Consider the following 21,909-nt stretch of genomic DNA (forward strand, 5'->3'; position numbering starts at 1 on the left):
ACAAAGTAGACTTTATGTAGCCCTTTACTGAAACTGCAAGGTCTGCGCCTTGATACAGTGCTCACTGGAGATCTTTTACTGTGTAACAGTGTTTCCTAGTAGGGTGGTGAGAGGGCGCTGAAGGGCAGACTACGCCATTAAGAGGGCTGTGAGTTGCTCTTGCAGAGGACCTGGATTAGATCTCTAGCACCCACATGGTGGCTCACAGCCTTCCATAACTAGTCTCAAAGGATCCAACACCCTTTAATCTGGACTCTATGGGCACCAGGCACACATGTGTTATGCAGACATACATGCAGGCAAAACACCATACACACAAAATAAAAATCAAAGTTCTTAAAAAAAAAAACAAAAGCAAAAACAAACAGCATAAGGGGGCTGCAGAGATGGCTCCTTGGTTAAGAGCACTGACTGCTCTTCCAGAGGTCCTGAGTTCAGTTCCCAGCAACCACATGGTGGCTCACAACCATCTGTAATGGGATCTGATGCCCTCTTCTGGTGTGTCTGAAAACAGCTGTAGTGTACTCTATTATATAATAAATAATTAAAAAAAGCATAAGAAACAATTTTCTTGGCAAGCAATAAAGCTGAACTTAGCTTTAAATTTGTTAAGGTAAAAGAAAAACTTGCTTTTTTAACAGTTTTTTAAATTAAATTGTGTGTGTGTGGGGGGGGGTTAGGTCTTTCCTCCTTAATTAGCCAATCAAAAAAGTCCTTCAGAGCTGTGCAGAGGTTTGTCTCCCAGTCTTTTGTTATCAGGGTGACACTGGTGACCACCTAATGACCAGGTTACAAAGTCCTTATCGGGAATGGTTACGATTAGAAATATTTCAGGTTTTGCATTTTTTTCCCTTCAGAGGGGTGTGTGTGTGTGTGTGTGTGTGTGTGTGTGTGTGTGTGTACACTCAGGCATGTGTGCCAAGGCACATATGTGGAGGTAAGAGACAACTTTAGAGACTTGGTTCTCTCTTTAGACTGTGAGTTTCAGGAATTGAGCTCAGGTCAACAGGCTTGTGTGACAAATCCTTTGACCTGCTGAGCCCTGCACCAGCCCTAGGAATAGTTTTAATATTAATTGGTTAATTGGTATTGGTTGTTTGGCTTTCCCTTTACTCTCTTCAGTTCAGTATTGGACTGAAACCAAATTACCAAATAGATGGGAGTGAGCAGGCAGGCATGTACACACTCCATGTGTGCAAGATGGTTTCTCTAGAGCCTTGGTTATCCTGAAACTTGCTCTATGGAGCAGGCTGGCCTTGGAACTCAGAAATCCACCTTGGCTCTGCCTTCTCAGTGTTCCCAGCTCTGAGATTTTTCTTAAAGATGTATATTTAATATTTACCTGTGCGAGTGTGAGTATGGGAGGGTCCCCAAAAGCTGCAAAATATCGGATTTCCCTGCAGCTGGAGCTGTGTGGTGAGGGTACTGAGAACTGCCTGTGGCACTCTTACTGCTGTGCGGTCTCTTCAGCCCCACATCTAAGGTCTGAGAGATAGCTCATGAGTCAGCCGAGGCAGCTCCTTTGAAGAGAATGCAAGCAAGCGCTCCAGTCAGCTGCATCCATCGCTATTTTCTGTCAGTGGGAAGAGCCAGGAACTCCCATTTCAAACCTGAGGTGAGGCTGGAGTCTGTTGTCTGTGACAACAATTGTTAGCGACCCTTTCTTCGTTTGAGAGAAGGTGACTTCACATATGTCTAGCAGACTCTGCTTTTGTTTTTTGTTGATTTTTTTTTTAAATTTCTTATAAACTTCAAATGAGGTAATGTGGTACCAGAAAATTATGTACTTGTGCGATAAAATGATGATTGACATAGAGAATTGTGTGTTGTTCAGGCACATCCACGTGTGTGTACATGCATGCAGAGGCTGAGGCTGAGTCTCTCTGTTGCCTTCTGTCTTATGGGATTTTGGTATGAGGTCTCTTACTGAACCAGGAGCTCATGTCTAGACTGTCTAGCCTCAAACTCTGGGTAGCCAAGGATGACCTTAACTTCTAGTCCTCCTGTTTGATCTCCCAAGTCCTGGATTGCAAGTAGTGTGCCCAGGTTATGCAGTACTAAGATTCCACTGGGGGTGGGGGGGGTTGGGGATTTAGCTCAGTAGAGTGCTTGCTAAGGCCCTGGGTTCAGTCCTCAGCTGGGGGGGGGGGATCCCAGTGTGGGGCCTAATGCATACAGATACTAGGCAAGCACTCTACTGAACCTTGGTCCCAATGCCACACTTCTCTAGAAAACACATGTTGCCCTTCTGCTCTTCAATTTTATAGAAGAAACCAGAGCTTATCTTCACTTAGACATGATTTCCTTTGCTTTGAGATGTCTACAATCACACGAGGCAAGAGGCAATTGTTCATTCGTTCTTGAATACAGATTGGACTAAATGAGTGTATGATTGTGGCACAGTTAGTTTACATGGCCAGCCTGTTAGATAAATAGTGGAACTGTAAGGTCTTGGTAATCAATCCAGTCTCTACCGTGATATGTGCTTTAAACTGACGCTCACACTGCAGCCTGCTGTTTATGTAGCAGCACATTACTGCAGGACTCTGCAGACCCAGCACCATTCAGGGAGTCTCCACTGTAAGTTACAGTCTCTGATGTGGACGGGGAAGGCGCCTTTCCCTGCTGCAGAGGATTCTTCCCCAGGATTGTGTGTCTTGCTAATTTATTTGTAGGAAATCTTTATGGAATCAGAGCTTGTGCTGTTGGTTTTTTAAAAGATGTACGTACTGTTGTTATGTGTACGTGTGTATACCAAGCACGTCTGACACTGATGGAAGCCAGGACAGCACCATGGTTAGGGAAGGCAGGGAGCCACCACATTGGTTATGGGGAGCCAGACTCATCCTCCACAAGAGGGAGCATCTGGGTGCTCTCCAGCCCCCTCTGTTGGCTATGTGTGGCTGCGGTCTTGACTCTGGCTTCTTCACTCTGTATGTATGGGGTGTGTGTGAGGGGGGGGGGGTGGTTAAATATTTTTGTTTGCTTAGGAATTCTTGTGTTTGAGCAAATGTCACTGGAGTACTACTTGATAAGATTTCCAACTTTTGAAATGTGTTAATGAGTTTTGACTGGGTGTCAGCTTGTTTTGTTAAATGTGCTTCAAAAGCTGCTTATTGTTGAAGTGGGTCAGCCACTTGTTTTATTTCGAATTATTTTTTAATTGTGTGTGTTTGTGCAGGCACGCGTATGCACATGTAGACCAGGCTTACTGTGGACCCCCATCTTACAGAGACGCCTGCCTCCACCTCCCAGTGCTGAGCTCAAAGGGGTGTGTCACCACATCTGCCTAAGATGTCCATAGCCTTACCCCCTCTCTCCAAACCCCTGCTGGGGATGCTAAGGATTTAAGCCAGCATTACCTGGGTGCCAGGCAAGCACTTGCCCAACTGACCAACCACAGCCACAGCCCTAAGTTCCTCTCTTTTTGGCAGTATGAAGAAGTCAGATTTTAAATCCAGCCATGTGGTCCTAGGGACATTGGTTTCTGCCTATCCTGCCTGTTGTGTACACTTTTTCTCCTCCTGCTTTCAGATCAAGTCGTTTGCCCTATTTCCGTTGCCTCCCTTATCAGGTTAATAGGTGCACACTGTTTTTATGTCCTTTGGAGAGTTCTCTGTGGCTTTTATAATTGTTCCCGTCAGGAAGTACTTGCTACTTGTAGGCGAGCACATAGATTCTAGAGCTCTGAACTCTGCGAGCCCTGGATTCCACACATTTCTCTTCTTTGGTCCCTGTCAAATGACACAAGCTATATAAGGCTTTCTATGGTTGACTTTGATGAGGAATTGTCTGTACAGTTTTTTTCATTTTTATTTCTTCATCTGGGATCATTTTCTTGACCCTTAAGGGACCCTGTTACATTTCCTAAACTGCCTGCCTGGTAGGTGTCACATTCTCTGTTTATGTGAGTAAGAAAAAGATTCTGTGAGCCTCTCTGTCTGTCTTTACATTCAGAGTAATTCCGAGGGACTTTTACTGGCTATAAAACTCTAGGCCACTGGTTCTCCCTGGGAAAGAAGTTTATGATTAAGTGCAAACAGTGGGACCTGGGAGATGATGCTACTCAGTGGTAGAGAACTTGCCTGGCCTGCAGAAGTCCTGGGTTCCCTGGCCTGCAGAAGTCCTGGGCTCCCTGGCCTGCAGAAGTCCTGGGCTCCCTGGCCTGCAGAAGTCCGGGGTTCCGTCAGTGAGTTGGTTTAAAGTTCCTCCACATCCTTTCATGACCTTAGAGCACACTCTTTTCAGGGCTGAATTTATTATCTGAATGCACCACAGATTATCTACTGAGGAATAGCTTGACTCCTTCCAATTTTTGGCAATTATGAGTGAAACCTCTGTAGGTCTACATGACGGTTTTAAAGCTTGCAAGTATGAAGGAGTGGTTGCTGAATCCCATTCTGAGTGAGTTTGGTTTCCTAAGAAACAGCCATGCATCTTCCGCAGTGGCCCTTCATTCTGCAGTCTCACCCCAGTGAAGGCCTTTCCATTGCTCCAGACCCTTGCCAGCACTTGGTGCGGTTGGTGTTCTGAGCTTTGTTTTAATACATGTCTGTTGTTTATCTCTTGGCTTTAGTTTTACATCTTTCTGCTGTGGTGGGGAGCATCTTTCATGCTAATTAGTTGTCTGTAGATCTCTGGTGAAGTGCCTGCTTCGGCCCATTTTAAAATTGGGTTGTTATTGTCAAGTTTTATGATTACTTCCTTTGTGAATCTGGATAACAGCTGATTATCAAATATGCCACATCTGTTCACCTTCTAATTTCTTGAAAGATGGTTTTAAGTGGCACATAGCAGGTCTTTTAAATGATGAGAGACCAGGTGTCCCCAGGGCACAGCCTCTGTTACTGTTACTGATTTTACAGGGAACCATCCTGTCTCATAGTTAAGAATGTGCCTGACATAATTTGTAGTCACACTTCTGTTTACAGATGTAGGTGCTTTTTTTTTTTTTTTTTTTAATACTTAATTTGCTGACTTAGAACGAAGGGATGCAGTTAACTGGCATTGACCGTGTGGCTTTCCCTGTCAGTTGACCCAGGTGACACTTGGCTTTACCCACATGTTGGCTTGGCCTCCCATTTACAGATGAAGTTCCATCTGTTGCTCAAACTCCCCCCCACCCCAGCTGAGGACGAACCCAGGGCCTTGAGCTTGCTAGGCAAGCGCTCTACCACTGAGCTAAATCCCCAACCCCTTGCTCAAACTTTTTAAAAGTCATATTTTGTCGTCTTTGAAAATGTATGTGTGTTTCTGTCTGTGTGGTAGATCATGTCCCTCTACCATTGCCTGCCTCCACTGCCCAGTGCCCTCCTGGATCACTGATTGATCTGATTCACACTGTTAGTCTGCTGCCGAGCAGTGTTGGGTTTCCTCACTACCTTTACTAGCTTCTCATGAGGTAATGAGGGCCGTGAGAAGTGAGGAGAGAAATGGCTCTGTAAGAGATTGGGTGCTTTGCTAGTTTTCATCTTTCAAGGAAATGGGGAGTCTTGGGCAAAGTGTGAGGACCTGAGGTTAACTCCCTGTGTGCAGTCATCACATTCACACACAAGGAAAGTGGACAGTGAGTGTGTGCAGAGGTGCACAGCAACCAGGATGACTGGAACATCTGATAACTAAAACTGTTGGTGAGTGGTAGAGAGAGTGCAGCCTTCCTATTAAGCTAGGAGGAGAATGGGGCGGACACCAGCTGTCACCAGGGATGGATTCTGTGACTAGAGAGGAGTGACCATGTATCAAGGTTATCTCGAAAGGCAAGTTCTGCTATGAAGGTAGTTACAAGATGTTTCAGTATAAAAGTATTTTTGCCAGTTGCATTGGTGGATTTCACAGATAGGTGGGTACAGCGAAGAGAGGAAATTGCTGTTTCAGACGGATCCACCTGCCTCTCTGCCTTGCAGGTGCTGGGATTAAAGACAGACACTACCACCACCCAGCGACTTCTCAGTTCTTTGGTTTGGGGTTGGATAGTGACCTACTAATAAATCTTAAGGATTTTTGATTCAGTGATATTAGTTAGACACAGAAGTGAGCATTGAATGGCTTTCAAAGAGACTTAAGACTCTAAGACAGTTTGTCTCTGGCCTGCAGTGGTCTTGGTGTCCACAATCTTTAAGTACAGGTGTGCTGTTTGCTTGTTTGCTGCTGTTCTGGGAACTTCAGTGTGCAGTACCTGGACAGTGTGCTATCAAGTGGTAAGATGGCAGTACCAAGAACCACACTAGATGACAGAGTAGGTTAAGGATGTGAATGAATGATCCCCAATGGGCAAAGCTGTAGACAGAGAAAAGGACATTGGTGGGGCTTTGGGGAAATGGGGCTGAGTTAATGAGTGTATGGGAAGGATGGCTCAAGGCACAGCTTTCTCTGTGAGTGACTGAGGGTGTTCTAAAGTTGACTCTTACCAATGCAGCCTATTTCTAAATATACTAACAACTTCTGAATTAGACACTTTTAAGTGGCGTGTGAGCTACACATATTTGGAGACAAGGAGTTTTACTGTGTAGCTTTGGCTGTTTTGGAATTTCCTGTGTAGATCAGGGTGACCTCAAACTCAGAGAAAGCTGCCTGCCTCTGCTTCCCTTGTGGTGGGATGAAAGGTGTGTGTCACTATGACTGGTGAGTGACAGTTCAGTAAAGCCTAAAATCATCCTTTTATGTTAGTTGGAATTTGGAGGCACAAGTAGGACCCTTCGTTATCTATCCAGCATCTTCCCTTCACACCTTCAAACACTGTAAAACGCTGTATAACTATATTTGTTTATTAGTGTGCGTGTGTGTGTGTGTGTGTGTGTGTGTGTGTGTGTGTGTGTGCATACACACGGCAGTTCTCTCCTCCTACCCACCGTGTAGTCCCTGGGATAGGCCTGAGCTCAGGTTGTCAGTCGGGCTGGCAGCAAGCACGCTAAGCGCTGTCCCAGCTCTAGTCAGTCGGTTGCTTACTTCAGACTGGGAGGGAGAGCGAGACCTTTCTGAGTTTAACATTGAAAAAATTGGTCTAAATCGACTTTCTCATTGTATGCATTAAATGCATCTTATTTGTTATAATAAACCTATCGTAAAGGTTACACATTTAATTAATACATTTTGGTTTATTTTGTGTATGATCTTTATAGGTTTGGCCTTGAAGTCAGATCTATGTTGGAAACCCAGTGCTGTGGTTTATGAACACCACTGGGGTCAAGTCTTCAGTCCTTTCTCTGTGCTTGATGAAAGGCTCATCCATATCACAGACTCCTGTGCTAAAGAGTGGCACCGTTTACTGTGCTTGATGCTTGTATTTTATGCATTGTCATTTGAGCCTTATAAAAATATTTTCTTTATCCATTATTCTCTTATCACTACCAAAGGGAGGAAGAACCTAACAGGTGGTTAGGTCCATGTGAGTGCTGTAGGGTGTAAGTGGTGTATTACACAGCCAAGTCTGTCGGCACACTCCTTTAATCACCTGCAGAAGCCAGTGGATTTCTGTGAGATTGAGGCTAGCCTGGTCTACATAATGAATTCCAGGATAGCCAGGGCTATGTAGAGAGACCCTGTCTCACAAAATCACCACCAACAAAATGATTATGTATCATATAGTTTCAAATAGAGGGGGAAATCTCAGAAGAGAAAGTTCCAGAATATTTACTGTAGTGCATTTTATACGTGTGCTTTTGCCTTTCAGAAGTTTGGTTGCGTGTAGGAATTGAGAGGGTGGGTTGTAAAGTCCAGGCTGCTGGGTGAGGCGCTCAAGCCTGTGATGCCAGGACTGGGGAGGCTCCACTGGGAGTTTGAGGTCACCCTCTGCTACAGAGTGACATAACACTGTTTCTCTGTACCTCTGACTTCTTTCCCTGATCCTGAGAGACTTCAGTGTGCAGGTGCTGAGCTTTCCTCAACGAGGTCTGACATCAGAGACCCTCGAGTGACAATGGGACACTGAAAAAGTCAGATTATTTTGGCAGATTTTAGATTTGGGATATTTTTAATTAGGGTTGCTTACCGATGTTACAGACAACTTAGCGGCTCCCAGAAGTGTTTCGGCTCCGGAACACCATGGACTTTGCCTGTCAAGTGCTGGCTTCTGTGTTCACACCCTGCTGTGGAGTGTGTGGAGCTGGGACTGAGCGGTCCTCTTCTTTAGGTTGCCACTGTGCTCTCGTGTAGTCTGTTAATGGGGCTTCCCAGGCCACTGTGGGGTTTCTAATCGGAATGAAACCTGTATTTTGAATATTTTAGTAGAGACGTTAAGAAATGGCGATTACTTTAAGTAAGCATTTGTCTGCATTGTCTTGTTCTTTCTTTGCATTTGCAGGCTGTTCTGTTCTCCAGCAAACAGTTCTCTAGGTTTTCCTGATTTCTTCCTAATTTTTCTTTTGGTTTTCAGTTCTGGAAAGCCTTCTTCAACTGTCTTTGTGCTTTCTCTGTTTATAGTTTATTCGAGTCTCTGGAAAAGATTTTCTTATTTGCTTTTTGGTGGTACTGCTAGGTAATGTACATTGAATGAGAGAAGTGACAGGGTTGGTAAAAAGGTCTGTGAATATGAGCTCGCCTGTGTGCATTGGAATTCCAAAGCAGGGAGGCTAAAGGTGGAGATTTGGGAGACAGTTACAATAAGCTTAGCAGAGCTCCTTTGTGACTCCAACTAGATTTGGTCCTGTTGGCATAAGAAGGAAGAAGGCACCGTCTCCATCTTAGTGTGCAAAGCCATGGCTGTGACATCTGGGGTAAGTCCTCCATTAGAGACAGGACAGTTGTTGCACACAGAGGAGGAGACACAGCACATGTAGTGAGGCCTCTTGGAGGAACTTCTGCAAACCAGTCTAGGTGGTACTGTACAAACTTCTGTGTTATTAAAAATACATATATAATTTATTTTTTATCTTATTAGTTCAAAGAGGAAATCTCAAAACGTTTCAAATCTCATATTGACCAACTTGTGTTGATATTTGCTGGAAAAATTTTAAAAGATCAAGATACTTTGAGTCAGCATGGGATTCATGATGGACTTACGGTTCACCTTGTCATCAAAACCCAAAACAGGTATGTCTGTTAAATAACCAGTTCCGGCTCCAAGGGGCTCTCCTTGTCCTTAGTGTTTACAGTTAAAGTTCCTTCTTGGTTTCTCTTGAGTGTTTGTGAAAAACAACATTGTGACGCCAGCCGTGCCATACTGGTATGGCATGTCTGGGAAGGGACTGTTTCTGTGGAGAGGGCTGGGACGCAGATCCAGGGCAGGCCCCATTTAACTTAGAAAAGTCAACTGGTTATTATGTAGAACAATTTCGAGTTAGGTAACAACTTGGTGTTTAGCTGTTCTCTTTAGGGAAAGTTTTAGACATGGTTTCGGTAACATGTTAACAGTACAAATCATTATTAATGTGTGATAAATTTTTAAAAGAAACTATCATTATTCTGGATAGCATCTAAATTTTTGTCTCATTATTAGTTGAGAGAGCTTCTTCAGACTTACTGGAACTTGGAATTTTCTATCATTCCACCACAGAGATAATGTAAGATGATGTAACAGACCGAAGCCTCCTAACACTTTCCGTTTCATTAGTGTTAACTTCATGGCTAGTCTTGAGTTGCTGTGCTACATAACGGGTCAGCCTGAGTCTGTCACTGTGTTCCCACACCAGCTTGCTTTTAGAGACAGCGTCAGTCAAGTCCAGGCCAGCGGTGAATCCGCTCCTCCTGCCTTTGCCTCCTGAGTGCTGGGATGATCAGTGCCTCACTGAACAGCCAGTCTTAAGGCTCTCCCAGCTCTTCCTTTGCAACAGACTGTACTTGAAAGCATCGAGGTGAAGCATCTTGCAGGACCTGGCTGGAGCATTTGCACTAGGAGCAGCTCCTCAGCCGTGCATGCTCTTGACTGATGAGGACGTGTGTTCTTCCTGTGCTTCTGTATACTTGATAACATCTTGCGTGACAGTGATGTAGCACAGAGCACACATGCATACATGGTGATTCATGCTGGGATGTCAAGCAAGTGTAAGGTAGATTATGATTTCTGAGATGTCGAAGTGAAAAATCGACCTTTTAATCAGTAAATGAAGCGGTAAGGTCCGTAATCAGATCGGAGTCAGATGAGAGAGACTTCTCTAATCAAGCCTGCTGTTCTAAAGAACTCTGAAGATGGCACCTAGTGGTTAGTGTCAGAGCCCGACCCTGGCCACCTGAACAAGCTGGCTGTACCCCTTGTCCTCAGTGAAGCAGACAACTAATGCTGACCATGAGACGGAAAGTCCATTGAGTGTCACACTGAGAAGAACAAGATAGACCAGTGACAGGCCCCACCCACCTTCTGAGTGGTGACATAGGTTAGGCTAAGTAGAGGGTAGAGGTGTACACAACTAAGTAGTCCTGGGAAAAGTGGGCCTGCCTATTGACCCATCCTTGTCTTGGCTTCAGTCTCTCCTACAAGGTGGTCTACCCAGTTGTCAAAAGACTTTCCAGCTCACAGGCTCTCCCTCTAGTTGGCACCAGGTCTCCAGCCTTTGTTCCTTGCAGCATGGAGCTGTGGAGAAGTTTCAGTTTCTTGGATCATCCTGTCAGTAACCTGGCAGCCAAAGCTGGTGGGAGACACGGGACTCTTGCCCAGTTACAGAGTGATATCAGAACCAGCCCACATTACAGCCATGACAGCCTGTCAGCTTTTATGCCTAGACTGTGTGTGTGCGTGTGTGTGTGTGTGTGTGTGTGTGTGTGTGTGTGTGTGTGTGTCTGTCTGTCTGTCTGTCTGTCTGTCTGTCTGTCTGTCTGTGTCTATTGCCATGTATGGGTATGTGCACATGAGTGCCTTTGAAGACCCCTGGTTCTCCTGGAGCTGTAGTTACCACCTGGTGGGGGTGCTCGAAACTCTCTCTGGAAGAGAGAGCCCCAAGTGATCTTAATGACTGAGCCATCTCTCCAGCCCACTTACTGTTAAGTTTTTTACCTTTAACAGTTTGAGAGAGGGAAGGTAAACTGCTCCTAGCACTGTGGAACTAGAAAATAGTTTAATTGTTTGAGGTCTGTGGATGTTAGTGTCTATGATCATCTTCTGTGAGTGATAACTAGTTGGCCTTCCTATATAATCACTGTGATGGAAAGCAGGGAAACATTTCATGTATATTGTATTCAGAGAAAGACAATAGTAATTTTTTTAAGTTTTACTATGTTTCCAACATTTGTTTGTGATGCTCAGTCAGGTCATTTCAGGCAAAGTATTGATGATGATATTCTGTTTACTAGAGCTTACCCTTTGTTTTTCTGTCTATTGGAATTTTAATTCTTTTAAAAATAATCAGTTCTGCATCTTACATTGTGATTTAATTACTTACATTAGGCCGCAAGATAATTCAGCTCAGCAAACAAATACCACTGGAAACAGTGTGACCAGTTCACCAGCTCCTGACAGTAACCCCACGTCTGGGCCTGCTGCTAACAGCTCCTTTGGTTTAGGTAAGTTGTGTGTGTGTGTGTGTGTGTGTGTGTGTGTGTGTGTGTGTGTGTGTGTGTGTGTAGTAAAATGTTCTCTTCCTCCAAGGGTAATTTAATTAAGTAACATAAGTCACTCAGCAAACCAGTTTTTAAACTTTATGTGGTTTATTTTTGTAATTGTGCTTCAACAGTGGTTTGGGATACAGGTATGTTTGTTTAGTTTATACTGACATTTAGTGGCATTTTATAATAAAAGTGATGTAGCCCGTGTGTAAGTAGTGATGCCACATAATTGCATCAAAGGACATAGTTAATTGGTGCTGAGCTGTGATGAATTCGGTAATGATATTTCATTTATACAGGAGGGTGCCAGTGACGCTCCTCCTTGTTTGTCACTGAGTCTCCTGTGTTTGGTTTGCAGTGTGGCACGAGCTCACTCTTCCCACGCTGGCTTTCCTGCTGTGAGACTGTAGACAAGCGCACCACTCTGGATGAGGCTGCACAGCCTCGGGCTGGGGAGAGCTCATTGGTTAAGACATGGCTTCCCGTTTGCTCTTGCAGGGGCCTGGTTCAGTTCCCAGCACCATTCTGTGGCTTACAACCATCTATAACTCAAGTTCCAAGGGATCTGACACTGTCTTCTTGTCCTGGGGACACCGGCATGCATGTGGTACCCATAACACACACAGGCAAAACATTCATACACACAAAATAATAAATAATTAATTCTAATACTTTAAAAAAAAATCTTGAAAATGCCCTAAGCACATGAAAGAACTGTGTCCTGAGCATCAGCAGTGAAGCCGCTTTCCTCTCCTCCCTGCGTCCTCCCCGTCGTACCCCTCCCGCATCCTGTGCACGCACTTCACACTGAGCCTCTCCCCACACTCTATTCTTTATTCACTTGCAGTTGTTGAGATTTTGTGGAGAAAAGGTGTTCTGAAGGTGACACCGGTTGGGCTTCAGTGTCCTCACCGGCCCTAAGGCTGTAGCTAGCAGTTTTCCTTAGGTCTCGCTTTCACATCCTAGGAACACACCCTTTCCATGAAAACCTTGTGGTGACTCAGTTCTAGTATGCCAATACATAGTGCACACGTTTAGAACGCAGTACGGATGGACGATAAATAAATGAGCGCTGTTTTAGTTTACACAGAGAAGAGCCTCCAGCTGCTTTTCTTCCCCTTCAGGACTGGTGGATGGGGCTGAAGGTTTCACCTTTAATCCACTAGGCTTTCTGACCTCCAGCTCCGTCCTCTTCCTGTCACTCCCCAGGGCGCCCTCAGTCCAACCTCATCAGTGCAGTGACCTGTGTATGACAGACAGAAGAAAGCCCTCAAATGACCACCTAGGCTTTTAGGAACCCTGTGAGAGATCAAGAAGGAATAAATATGTTGTTTTATACTAGAGAGATTAAAAAAATATGTCTGGTTGGTTCTGCTACATTTTTTGTTTTTATTTTTTGTTTGTTTGTTTGTTTTGTGGAGCTGAGGACCAAACCCAGGGCCTTGCGCTTGCTAGGCAAGCGCTCTACCACTAAATCCCCAACCCTGGTTCTATTACATATTAAAGTTGAAAATTTGACACATTTTGATTGTAGGATGTGTTTGGGGTTGGGGCTGTCCACTGTGAAGCAGCAGTGGGGGGAGGGGCAAGTCTGTCTTGGCACCTGGTGTCTCAGCTGGTGGGCCAGGAGGGTACAGCAGAGCGCTGCTTCTCTCAGTGCAGCTACTGTCTCGAAGCTTCTGCCTGCCGCCCCAAAGGCAGATGAGAAGAGGCAGATTAAGTTTATAGATTGTGCTTTATTTCAGAGCTGGTAATCCGGGGAGGCCACATGTAACCTTCTGCCAGCAAATGATATGGGGTTGGGGAGAACAGAAACAGGTGACTGACCTTTTGAGAGCTCAGGTTTGCCTCTGCTCAGATGGTCAGCAACTGAGACTGTGCGAAATGTTCCTATGCTGCCGCTGTCCCTTTCATTCATTCCCTGTTCCGGGGGTGTCTAGGTTCAAACAGTTCTTAAAACAGAATAATTAGTGTCTGCTGGTATCAGGGTTATATTAACAAGAGCTTCTGCTCTGCTGTGGGTGAGATTGACTCTGAACAAAGCATTAGCAGTGTGTGTTGTAGGCTATTAGGGTGCACATGCAGATTTGTGTCCAGTCTGGGAGTACAAGTACGTCTTCCTAATACACATAGAAAAGTCCCCTATCTGTAGCAGCAGGAAGTCCCTTCAAATGCACTGCATGAATAGCCCACTGAGCTACGAGGAGCTCGTTGTGATCACCTTCATGTGTCACCAGCTGAGGATGAAGGCTTAGGGGCAACACTTCGTATCTAAGCTACAGCATAGGAATTAGATAGTATAATAGTGAGTATAACGCCATATAAGTGGGTGGCAGGAATTGTTTCGTTTGAATGGTTTTTAAAATATAGAGTTAATGATTCTTCATATTTTAGCACAAACTTCTGATTTCCATTTTTGTTTTTCTTTTAAGGTGGACTTGGAGGACTTGCAGGTCTTAGTAGCTTGGGTTTAAATACCACCAACTTCTCTGAACTACAGAGCCAAATGCAGCGGCAACTTTTGTCTAACCCTGAAATGATGGTCCAGATCATGGAAAACCCCTTTGTGCAGAGCATGCTCTCAAACCCTGACCTGATGCGGCAGCTGATCATGGCCAACCCACAGATGCAGCAGCTGATACAGAGAAACCCAGAGATCAGTCACATGCTCAATAACCCAGACATAATGCGACAGGTGCGCAGGAAGGGGCGTGTGTGTACTGTGTGCGCGCGCGCGCGCGTGTGTGTGTGTGTGTGTACTATATGTGTGTGATTGTGTGCACGTGCATGTGTGAGTGTGTGTGTGTACTGTATGTGTGTGTGTACTCTGTGTGTGAGATTGTGTGTATGCATGCATGTGTGTGTGTACTGTATGTGTGTGTGTACTCTGTGTGCGCGTGTGTGTATTCTCTGTGTGTGTGTGTCTGTGTGTGAAATTGTGTGTGTGTGCGTGTGCGTGTGTGTGTGTGTGTGTGTGTAAAATGTTATTTTCTGTGGTGCCAGAAATTGAATTGTGTATTTATTATAAAATTAAAGAGAATCCCAACCATTGTTTAAGGAAAGTCAGCAAAACAATATTAATTTGGTTTGTTTGAACTCTGAATGTTCTGCTATGCTTGAAAATTCTTTAAAGCCCGCCTTAGAAAATAGGCTTGTTGTGCCAGTTTCTCCTCAGTGCTGTGGGGTGGAGAGAAGGGTGGGTCCTAGAGTGCAGGCTAGAGAGGTGATATCAGTGCCCTGCTCCTCACACAGATAAAACAAAACAGAAAACAGTTCTGAGGAGAGGGGATCAGAAAAATTTAATGAAAAAATTTTCAATAAAACCATTGGGTATGGTGGTACACAGCACTTGGGAGGCAGAGGGAGGAGGATCTCTTCTGAGTTTGATTAAGGTCATCCTGGTCTACATAGTGAGTTCTAGAACAGCAGGGACTACATAGAGAAATCTTGTCTCAAAAATTGTGGGGTTGGGGTCGGGGTTGTGGATTTAAGAAACTTAAGAAACTTAAAAGTCCATTTTTGGAATGGCCTGTTTACTTTGTGATAGCCTATAAATAAATGTCGTATTTAGAGATAAAATCCACTGGGAATTTTAAGAAGTACTTTACTAATTTAAATATAGCAAAATTGGTTTAAGACTTTTAATTGGCCTTTTTGATTCTAGAATTGGATGACACCTCATCCTTTTAAATAGAACCCGTGTTTCCATGAACTGAGCAAACGAGGTTAGGCCTTCAGCAGGTAGACAACTGGAGATGCCAAGGCCGGCAGCACCAGGCAGTCTCGGTCCTGACAGAGCTGTGGTGCTGACTCTCAGTGACTAGAACACCCCGTTTCGTATTTTTCAAAATAGCAGTTTAAAAGTTCAGTGTGGCTGCCTGGCACTTGGCACAGGTGCCTCCCTTCAGTTTCCTGAGACTCAGTGCAGGAGCTAATCCACGTCAATTGTGGGTTCCCACAAGCATTGACTGAATGTAGAATGAATTCCTTGAATATTTCAGTGCCTTTTTTTAAAACTGGAAATTTCTTTCTTAGACATTGGAACTTGCCAGAAACCCAGCGATGATGCAGGAAATGATGAGAAACCAGGACCGAGCCTTGAGCAACCTAGAAAGTATCCCTGGGGGCTACAACGCCTTACGGCGCATGTACACAGATATTCAGGAGCCCATGCTAAACGCTGCGCAAGAGCAGGTATCGCTCATTCCGAGGCTCATGGGGGCCTACGAGTTGTTCTTGTCTAGCATAATCTGCGATTGAGGGTACTGCTATATGGAGAATGTAGCTTCCCTGAAAAATACTTCCGTAATTAATGTTTTTCTTTATTGCAGTTTGGTGGTAATCCATTTGCTTCCTTAGTGAGCAGTCCGTCCTCAGCAGAAGGGACTCAGCCTTCTCGAACAGAAAATAGGGATCCGCTACCTAACCCTTGGGCTCCACAGACTCCCCAGAGCTCTCCAGCCTCTGGCAGCACTGGCAGCACCACTAACACAGTGAGCACCTCTGCTGGCAATGCCACCAGTACCCCGGCGGGACAGGGCACCTCAGGGCCCAACTTGGTGCCTGGAGCAGGAGGTACGTGTGGCTCACATTGAAAATGAGACTGGTGCTGATGCTTTCTCTGTATCCATGTGCATCCCTTTTATGAAGACTGTGTCGCAGACTGTTATGGTTGTTTGAGGCTGAGAATTAATTTATTTACTAACGTGTGTGTGTGTGCCATATGTGTCCAGGAGCCCCTGGAAATTGGAAAGGGGTGTCAGATGCCTTAGAGCTGAAATTGTGCTTGATTCTGAGCCATCACGCGGTGCTGGGGGTTGAACCACGTTCTCAAGATCCGTAAGCTCTTGCTTAACTGCTGCTGTGTACCTGACCCTACAACATGCCTTGATCTGTGTAATCATGACATGATTACATGTAGTTTTCATGCTATACAGGAGATCTCCAAGGCTCATTCCTGGGAAAATTAGAAAAGGAATAACATTCTTTTTAGATTTATCTATTTTATGTATGTGAGTACACTGTCACTGTCTTCAGACACACCAGAAGAGGACATTGGATCCCATTACAGATGGTTGTGAGCCACCATGTGGGTGCTGGGAATTGAAATCAGGACCTCTGGAAGAGCAGTCAATGCTCTTAACCACTGAGCCATCTCTCCAGCCCTCAAAGCAGTCTTAATTTGCATTTCTCTAATACCTATGGATGTTGAACTTTTTCAAGAATTTGTATGTCTGCAGAGAATTGTCTACCCAGTTTATTATTGTATAGACTTACTGAGTAGGTGATTTGAGGTCTGTTGTTTAGTTTTGCATTTCTTTATGTAGTTTGGATATTAATCCCATATGTAGTTGGCAAAGGCGCGTGCGCGCGCGCGCGCACACACACACACACACACCACCCATCTGTAGTATTTCCTTTGCTAAGCAGAAGTGTCTTAATCTCACGTTGCTTGTGATTAGCCCCTATGCCACTGGATCCCTGCTAAGAAACCCATGCTCGTGCATGTGTTTAAAAGTGGTTGTCTTAGCAACTTAAAGGTGTCAGGGTAAACATTAAGGTCATGTTCCATTTTGAATTAATTTTCATTTTTGTAGACACCGACTTCTGCTGGTTCATGTGTGGCCTTCAGGGACTGTGACCTCTTCCTTAGATCAGTTCCACTGTCTTTGCAGCTTTCCCTGGTGGGTGTCCTGTGATCTGAGGTCTCCTCACCAATTTAGACTTCACCTTAACTCCTCACGTTGGTCTCCTCAGAGCCTAGGCTTGGCGCCCCTCTCTCCACCCCCCCTCCTTCTCTCACCTTAGTCCAGATTCACAATCCTCTAACTCTTGTATATTTCATGCCTGCAAACCAGTACCATGTGGAGGGAAGCCCCAAGTTCTGACAACAAGGACACGCAGCCTGGTTTTTTAGACGTGGCCCCAGTGACCTTCCTGTGCTCTTCTCTGCTGCTGTTCTTTCAGGGAGAGTCAGTGGTCCTAGCCTTGTATTTTCAATTGCGTTTGGATTAGGTGGGTGAGTGGGGTCTCACCTCAGGGCCACCTCCACGAGGCAAAGCGCTAACGGTTCTGACTTCCTTAACAATGGCAGCTGCTGCTTCTTCAAAGCTGTAAACTCACTCCTTTTTCCAGCCAAGGCAGAGTGCAGCCAGATCCTTTGCTGTGAAGGAAGGACTTGCAACCTGGTTTCCCTTGTGTCCTTGTTCTCCAGAAACCTCATGAGCTAGACCCCCACTGCGCACACTTCTTGGCGCATTCTCAACCTCGGGACCAAGGTGCCCATTAATCACCGAAGGTTCACGGCGTCGAGGGCTTCTCCAGCCCATGGCTCTGACCTCTGCTGTCTTCCTTTGCTGACAAGAACAACATTTACTCTTTCTGCAAGTTTCTGAGGCTTTCCCTATTCTTTGGCATAAAATCTAGCATTTCTTATTTTAACGTGACTTCGCTGGTTCCTACAGAGCCTGGTGGCTGTAGTACACCAGACTCTCTCTCTAGTAAGTCTCTGTGGGCTTCAAGGTCTGTGTGGATATGAGTGAAGCACACACACTTGTTTGTGGTGGTGTTGGGAACATTACCTCTGCCCCCTTGACTTCCTGTCCTTGGTTTCCATAGAATGAATTCAGACAGTGGTGTAGATGATGAAATATCCTTAAGAGGTGACAATAGACGGTGGCTATGAATGGACTGGTTTTGTTGAACTACGTGTCTGTGGAGACGGCATTGAAAAGCCTCTAGGATTAAGTCTTTGCCAGTGGTGGGCATTCTGTTGTTCATGTTACTGGCAGGCTCACTTGAATGAACTTTTTAAAAATTGTTTTTATTTATTGAGTATATATGAGTGCTCTATCTGCATGTGCACATGCATGGCAGAAGAGGCCATCAGATCACGTTATAGATGGTTGTGAGCCACTATGTGGTTGCCAGGAATTGAATTCAGGACCACTGGAAGAGCAGACAGTGAGTGTCCTTAACCACTGAGCTCTCTCTCCAGCCCCTCACTTGAATTAACCTTTAAGGAAGATAATTATATATCCTTACATATATATAAATCGTGTGTAATAAATGCTTATTACATATAAATATATAATAATTATATATCCAGGAAGTTACTGCGACATGGTGATTAATGTCCTGTCTCCTCCCTGGGCCAGAAGTACAACTCAGATTCTATTCCTTTAACCGAATACCATGTGACACTGTAGATTTAAAGGAGTTAGAGGAGGCCAGGTTTGATGAAGGCCAGCATTTGGGGGCAGAAGGGGCAGATGAAGGGGGGCCTGATCTATAGAGTGAGTTTCAGGACAGCCAGGACTAATCAGAAACTTTGGTGAGGTGGGAAGTCAAAGAAAAACAAATTAAATCTAGACGAACAGACATGTTTTACACATGGAAGAGACAACTTTACCTTAATGGACCTCAAAAGAGCCTTGCTACCTCAGCATCTTGTCACAGGGCCTTTCTAGTTTTTTCCTCTACAATTACTAGGTATCTAGAGACACAGGAGGTAAGGTCCAAGCTGGTTATAAGTGACTTTAAAGCCTGCTAATTTCTTAACAGTGGTGTGTGGCTGATACAGGGGTTACTTTTATTAGACGAGACACTATCTCTCTGTCTGTGAGTATTCACACATGTGTGCTGTGTGGCCGCAGAGCCCATCCGATCACGTGGAGTTACAGGCTGCCCAACTTAGGTGCTGAGAATCAAACGTCCCTCGAAAGATCAGAAGTGCTCTTAGCTGCTGAGCCCTCTCCAGTCCTGGTAGGCGCCTTGTTCCTAGCTGTTGAGAGGACTGACAGACAGTTCAGTGCCTGTGCTTTCCACTTGGGCTGAGGCTCCAGCCTGCCCTCACTCAGCTCCAGTGACTTAGCCTCTTTCTATGAGGCTCCATCTGTTTGATTGTCCCAACACTTTTCAAAGGACCCTGCCCTCGAGTGGGCTTCTAGGGGCCCTCCCTACCCCACCAAGCGAGCGCCAGTACTTGGCATATAAATAGGAAGATGTTGGATCATGAAAGAAGGGTCCTTCACTAGGAGGGGAGGACCTGCTGTAAATAAAGGAGTCTTGGGTTTTGGCAGAGGAATATTATGATATGAAATGAAATGATATTCTGGGTGCAGAATTTAGTTCCAGACAGTGTCGTGAGGTTTCTGAAGACAAGACAGGTGTCATAAAAAGTGGACTAATGTCATCCTTAAATCAAGAAACTGCTCTGTGCTCTGCTTCTTATTTGATTCTTATCTTTGGAGGAAGAAGAAATGTTCACATTTTAATGGCTCAGGGCAGCAGCCTTAATCACATGGCCTCACTAAGAAGCTGTTGGGGTTTTGGGGTTTTTGTTTGCTTGTTTGTTTGTTTGTTTGTTTGTTTTTGTAATCGCCATGTTGTCTACGGTGACAACTTTGCAACTTTTAAGTTGGGTTTTTAATATAACATCTTCATGCTCTTAACACTTAATGTTGAGAATGTTCATCAAAACCTAAGTAGCGGGGTTGGGGATTTAGCTCAGTGGTAGAGCGCTTGCCTAGCAAGCGCAAGGCCTTGGGTTCAGTCCCCAGCTCCAAAAAAAAGAAAAGAAAAAAAAAAAACCTAAGTAGCGGGCTGGAGAGGTGGCTCAGTAGTTAAGAGCACTGACTGCTCTTCCAGAGGTCCTGAGTTCAAATCCCAGCAACCACATGGTGGCTCACACCCATCTGTGATGGGATCCGATGCCCTCTTCTAGTGTGTCTGAAGACAGCGACAGTGTATTAACATACATATAAATAAATAAATAAATAAAATCCTTTAAAAAAAATTTAAGTAGCAAAAAGACTTGCTTTTCCAGTGCAGGCTCGTCCACGCCGCGCAGAGGTGATGCTCTTGACACGTGCACCTTTTTATGTGAACTCTGAAAGTGGGGGAGATCTTAAAGCAGGAATTGGTAGCTTCTTCATGTAAACAATAAAGCGATATTTTAGGACTTGACCCATGGAAAGGCTCAGGCTGGCCTCAAGCCCTAGACCCTCAGCAGCTTCGGTCTTGCCCCTGAGGTGGCACATGCCCTCAGGAGAACTCTGGTTTGAAGTCCTCTGTTTTACAGAGCGAGTTCTATGACAGCCACGGCTGCACAGAGACCTTGTCTTAAAATAAAAAAGAGGAAGTAGTCTTACCTGAGTGGTTCTGTGGGAAACTGAGACCCCGTTTGTTTTTAAAATTTTATTTTCTGCGTATGGAAGTTGTGCCTGCACACATGTATGTATACTGCATGTACCTATTAGATGCCCTGGGGTGGTTATGAGCCTCCACGAGACTGTTAGGCATGGAACCTGGGACATTTGCAGAAGCAGCAAGTCTTAGCCCTGAGCAGTCTCCAGCCAGAAGTTAAATTTCTGTCTGTTCAAACTTTGTGATTCCCTTACAGTCTAGAACAGGATACTGTCAGAACTTTTAAGAACCAAGAAGTAAGTACTCAGAATCAATACTGTTGTTTTTAGTTTAATATTGGTGCTATGCCCACTGTACTTAATTCTAAGGCAAACGTCTGTTCTCCCCTTTTGCATGTTCAGTCTAGATATAATCTACTCTGGATCGGTTACTACGATCCGACTCCTCTTAAGGCTCACGTGCCCCCTTGAAAACCAGCTGGTTGCTACACAAATAAAGAAATGTAATTCTGATGAGATAACTCCACATTGGTTTTGTAATTTTTCCGATTGTTGCTCTTCTATGGATGAAGAATGTTGGTTTAGGGTTGGGCTTTGGTTTTGTGGTTTTTAAATATTTTTAAAAAAGGTTATTATGAGTGGGGATTTGCCTGCCATAGGTGTCTGTACCATGTGCATGCAGTGCCTGAGGAGGCCTGAAAAGGAATTCACATCTAGCACTGGAGTTAATATGTGGTTGTGAGTTATCAGGGACTTGAACCTGTGTCCTCTGGAATAGCAACCCACGACTGAGCCATCTTGCTGGCCCTGCTTCCTTTGAGGTGGGGCCTCATTATAGAGCCCAGACCAGCTTAGAGATTAGCATTCCTCCTCTGTCTTCTGAGTGCCATCGAGCCTGGCTGGGGCTGTAGCTGTGAGTGTCCAGTCAGCCATGTCTGTGTCTTGTGGCCTTTGAAATGTGACAGGGTTCTGCCATTTCCTTTAGTAAAGTGAGTCACACTGTACTGTGCCTTACCTCCACAGTGCTCACAGTTTGCTTCTCTTACTTCACCTCTTACATGATTAGTTTGTAATTTAAACAAAACAAACCGAGATGCTGCAGTACAGGTTCTGGTAGCACTGCAAAGCCGTGTGGAAGAATCAGGGTGGCTCACAGGTGCCTGGTTCAGTGCCTTCCTAGTGTGAAAGCGCCCAGCAGTGGGGTCAGCAAATGATACTGACACTGGACATTGGATTTCGATCGTTTCCACATTTTTATAAATACTTATTTGTAGACATTTTTCTCTTAACT

General features: G+C 44.8%; 1 protein-coding gene across 2 annotated transcripts in view; it reads left to right on the forward strand.

Moving 5' to 3' along the window:
• Ubqln1 (ubiquilin 1) overlaps positions 1–21,909 on the forward strand; it is a 44,043-nt gene that overhangs the window by 14,427 nt on the left and 7,707 nt on the right. For both annotated transcript variants that reach the window (XM_006253551.5, NM_053747.2), the window contains exons 2-6: positions 8,876–9,027; positions 11,315–11,430; positions 13,905–14,167; positions 15,508–15,666; positions 15,804–16,047. In XM_006253551.5, the coding sequence (XP_006253613.1) occupies positions 8,876–9,027; positions 11,315–11,430; positions 13,905–14,167; positions 15,508–15,666; positions 15,804–16,047 (934 nt within the window). The remainder of the gene's footprint in view (positions 1–8,875; positions 9,028–11,314; positions 11,431–13,904; positions 14,168–15,507; positions 15,667–15,803; positions 16,048–21,909) is intronic.

This window comes from Rattus norvegicus, chromosome 17, assembly GCF_036323735.1.
Source record: "Rattus norvegicus strain BN/NHsdMcwi chromosome 17, GRCr8, whole genome shotgun sequence".
Classification (NCBI taxonomy): domain Eukaryota; kingdom Metazoa; phylum Chordata; class Mammalia; order Rodentia; family Muridae; genus Rattus; species Rattus norvegicus.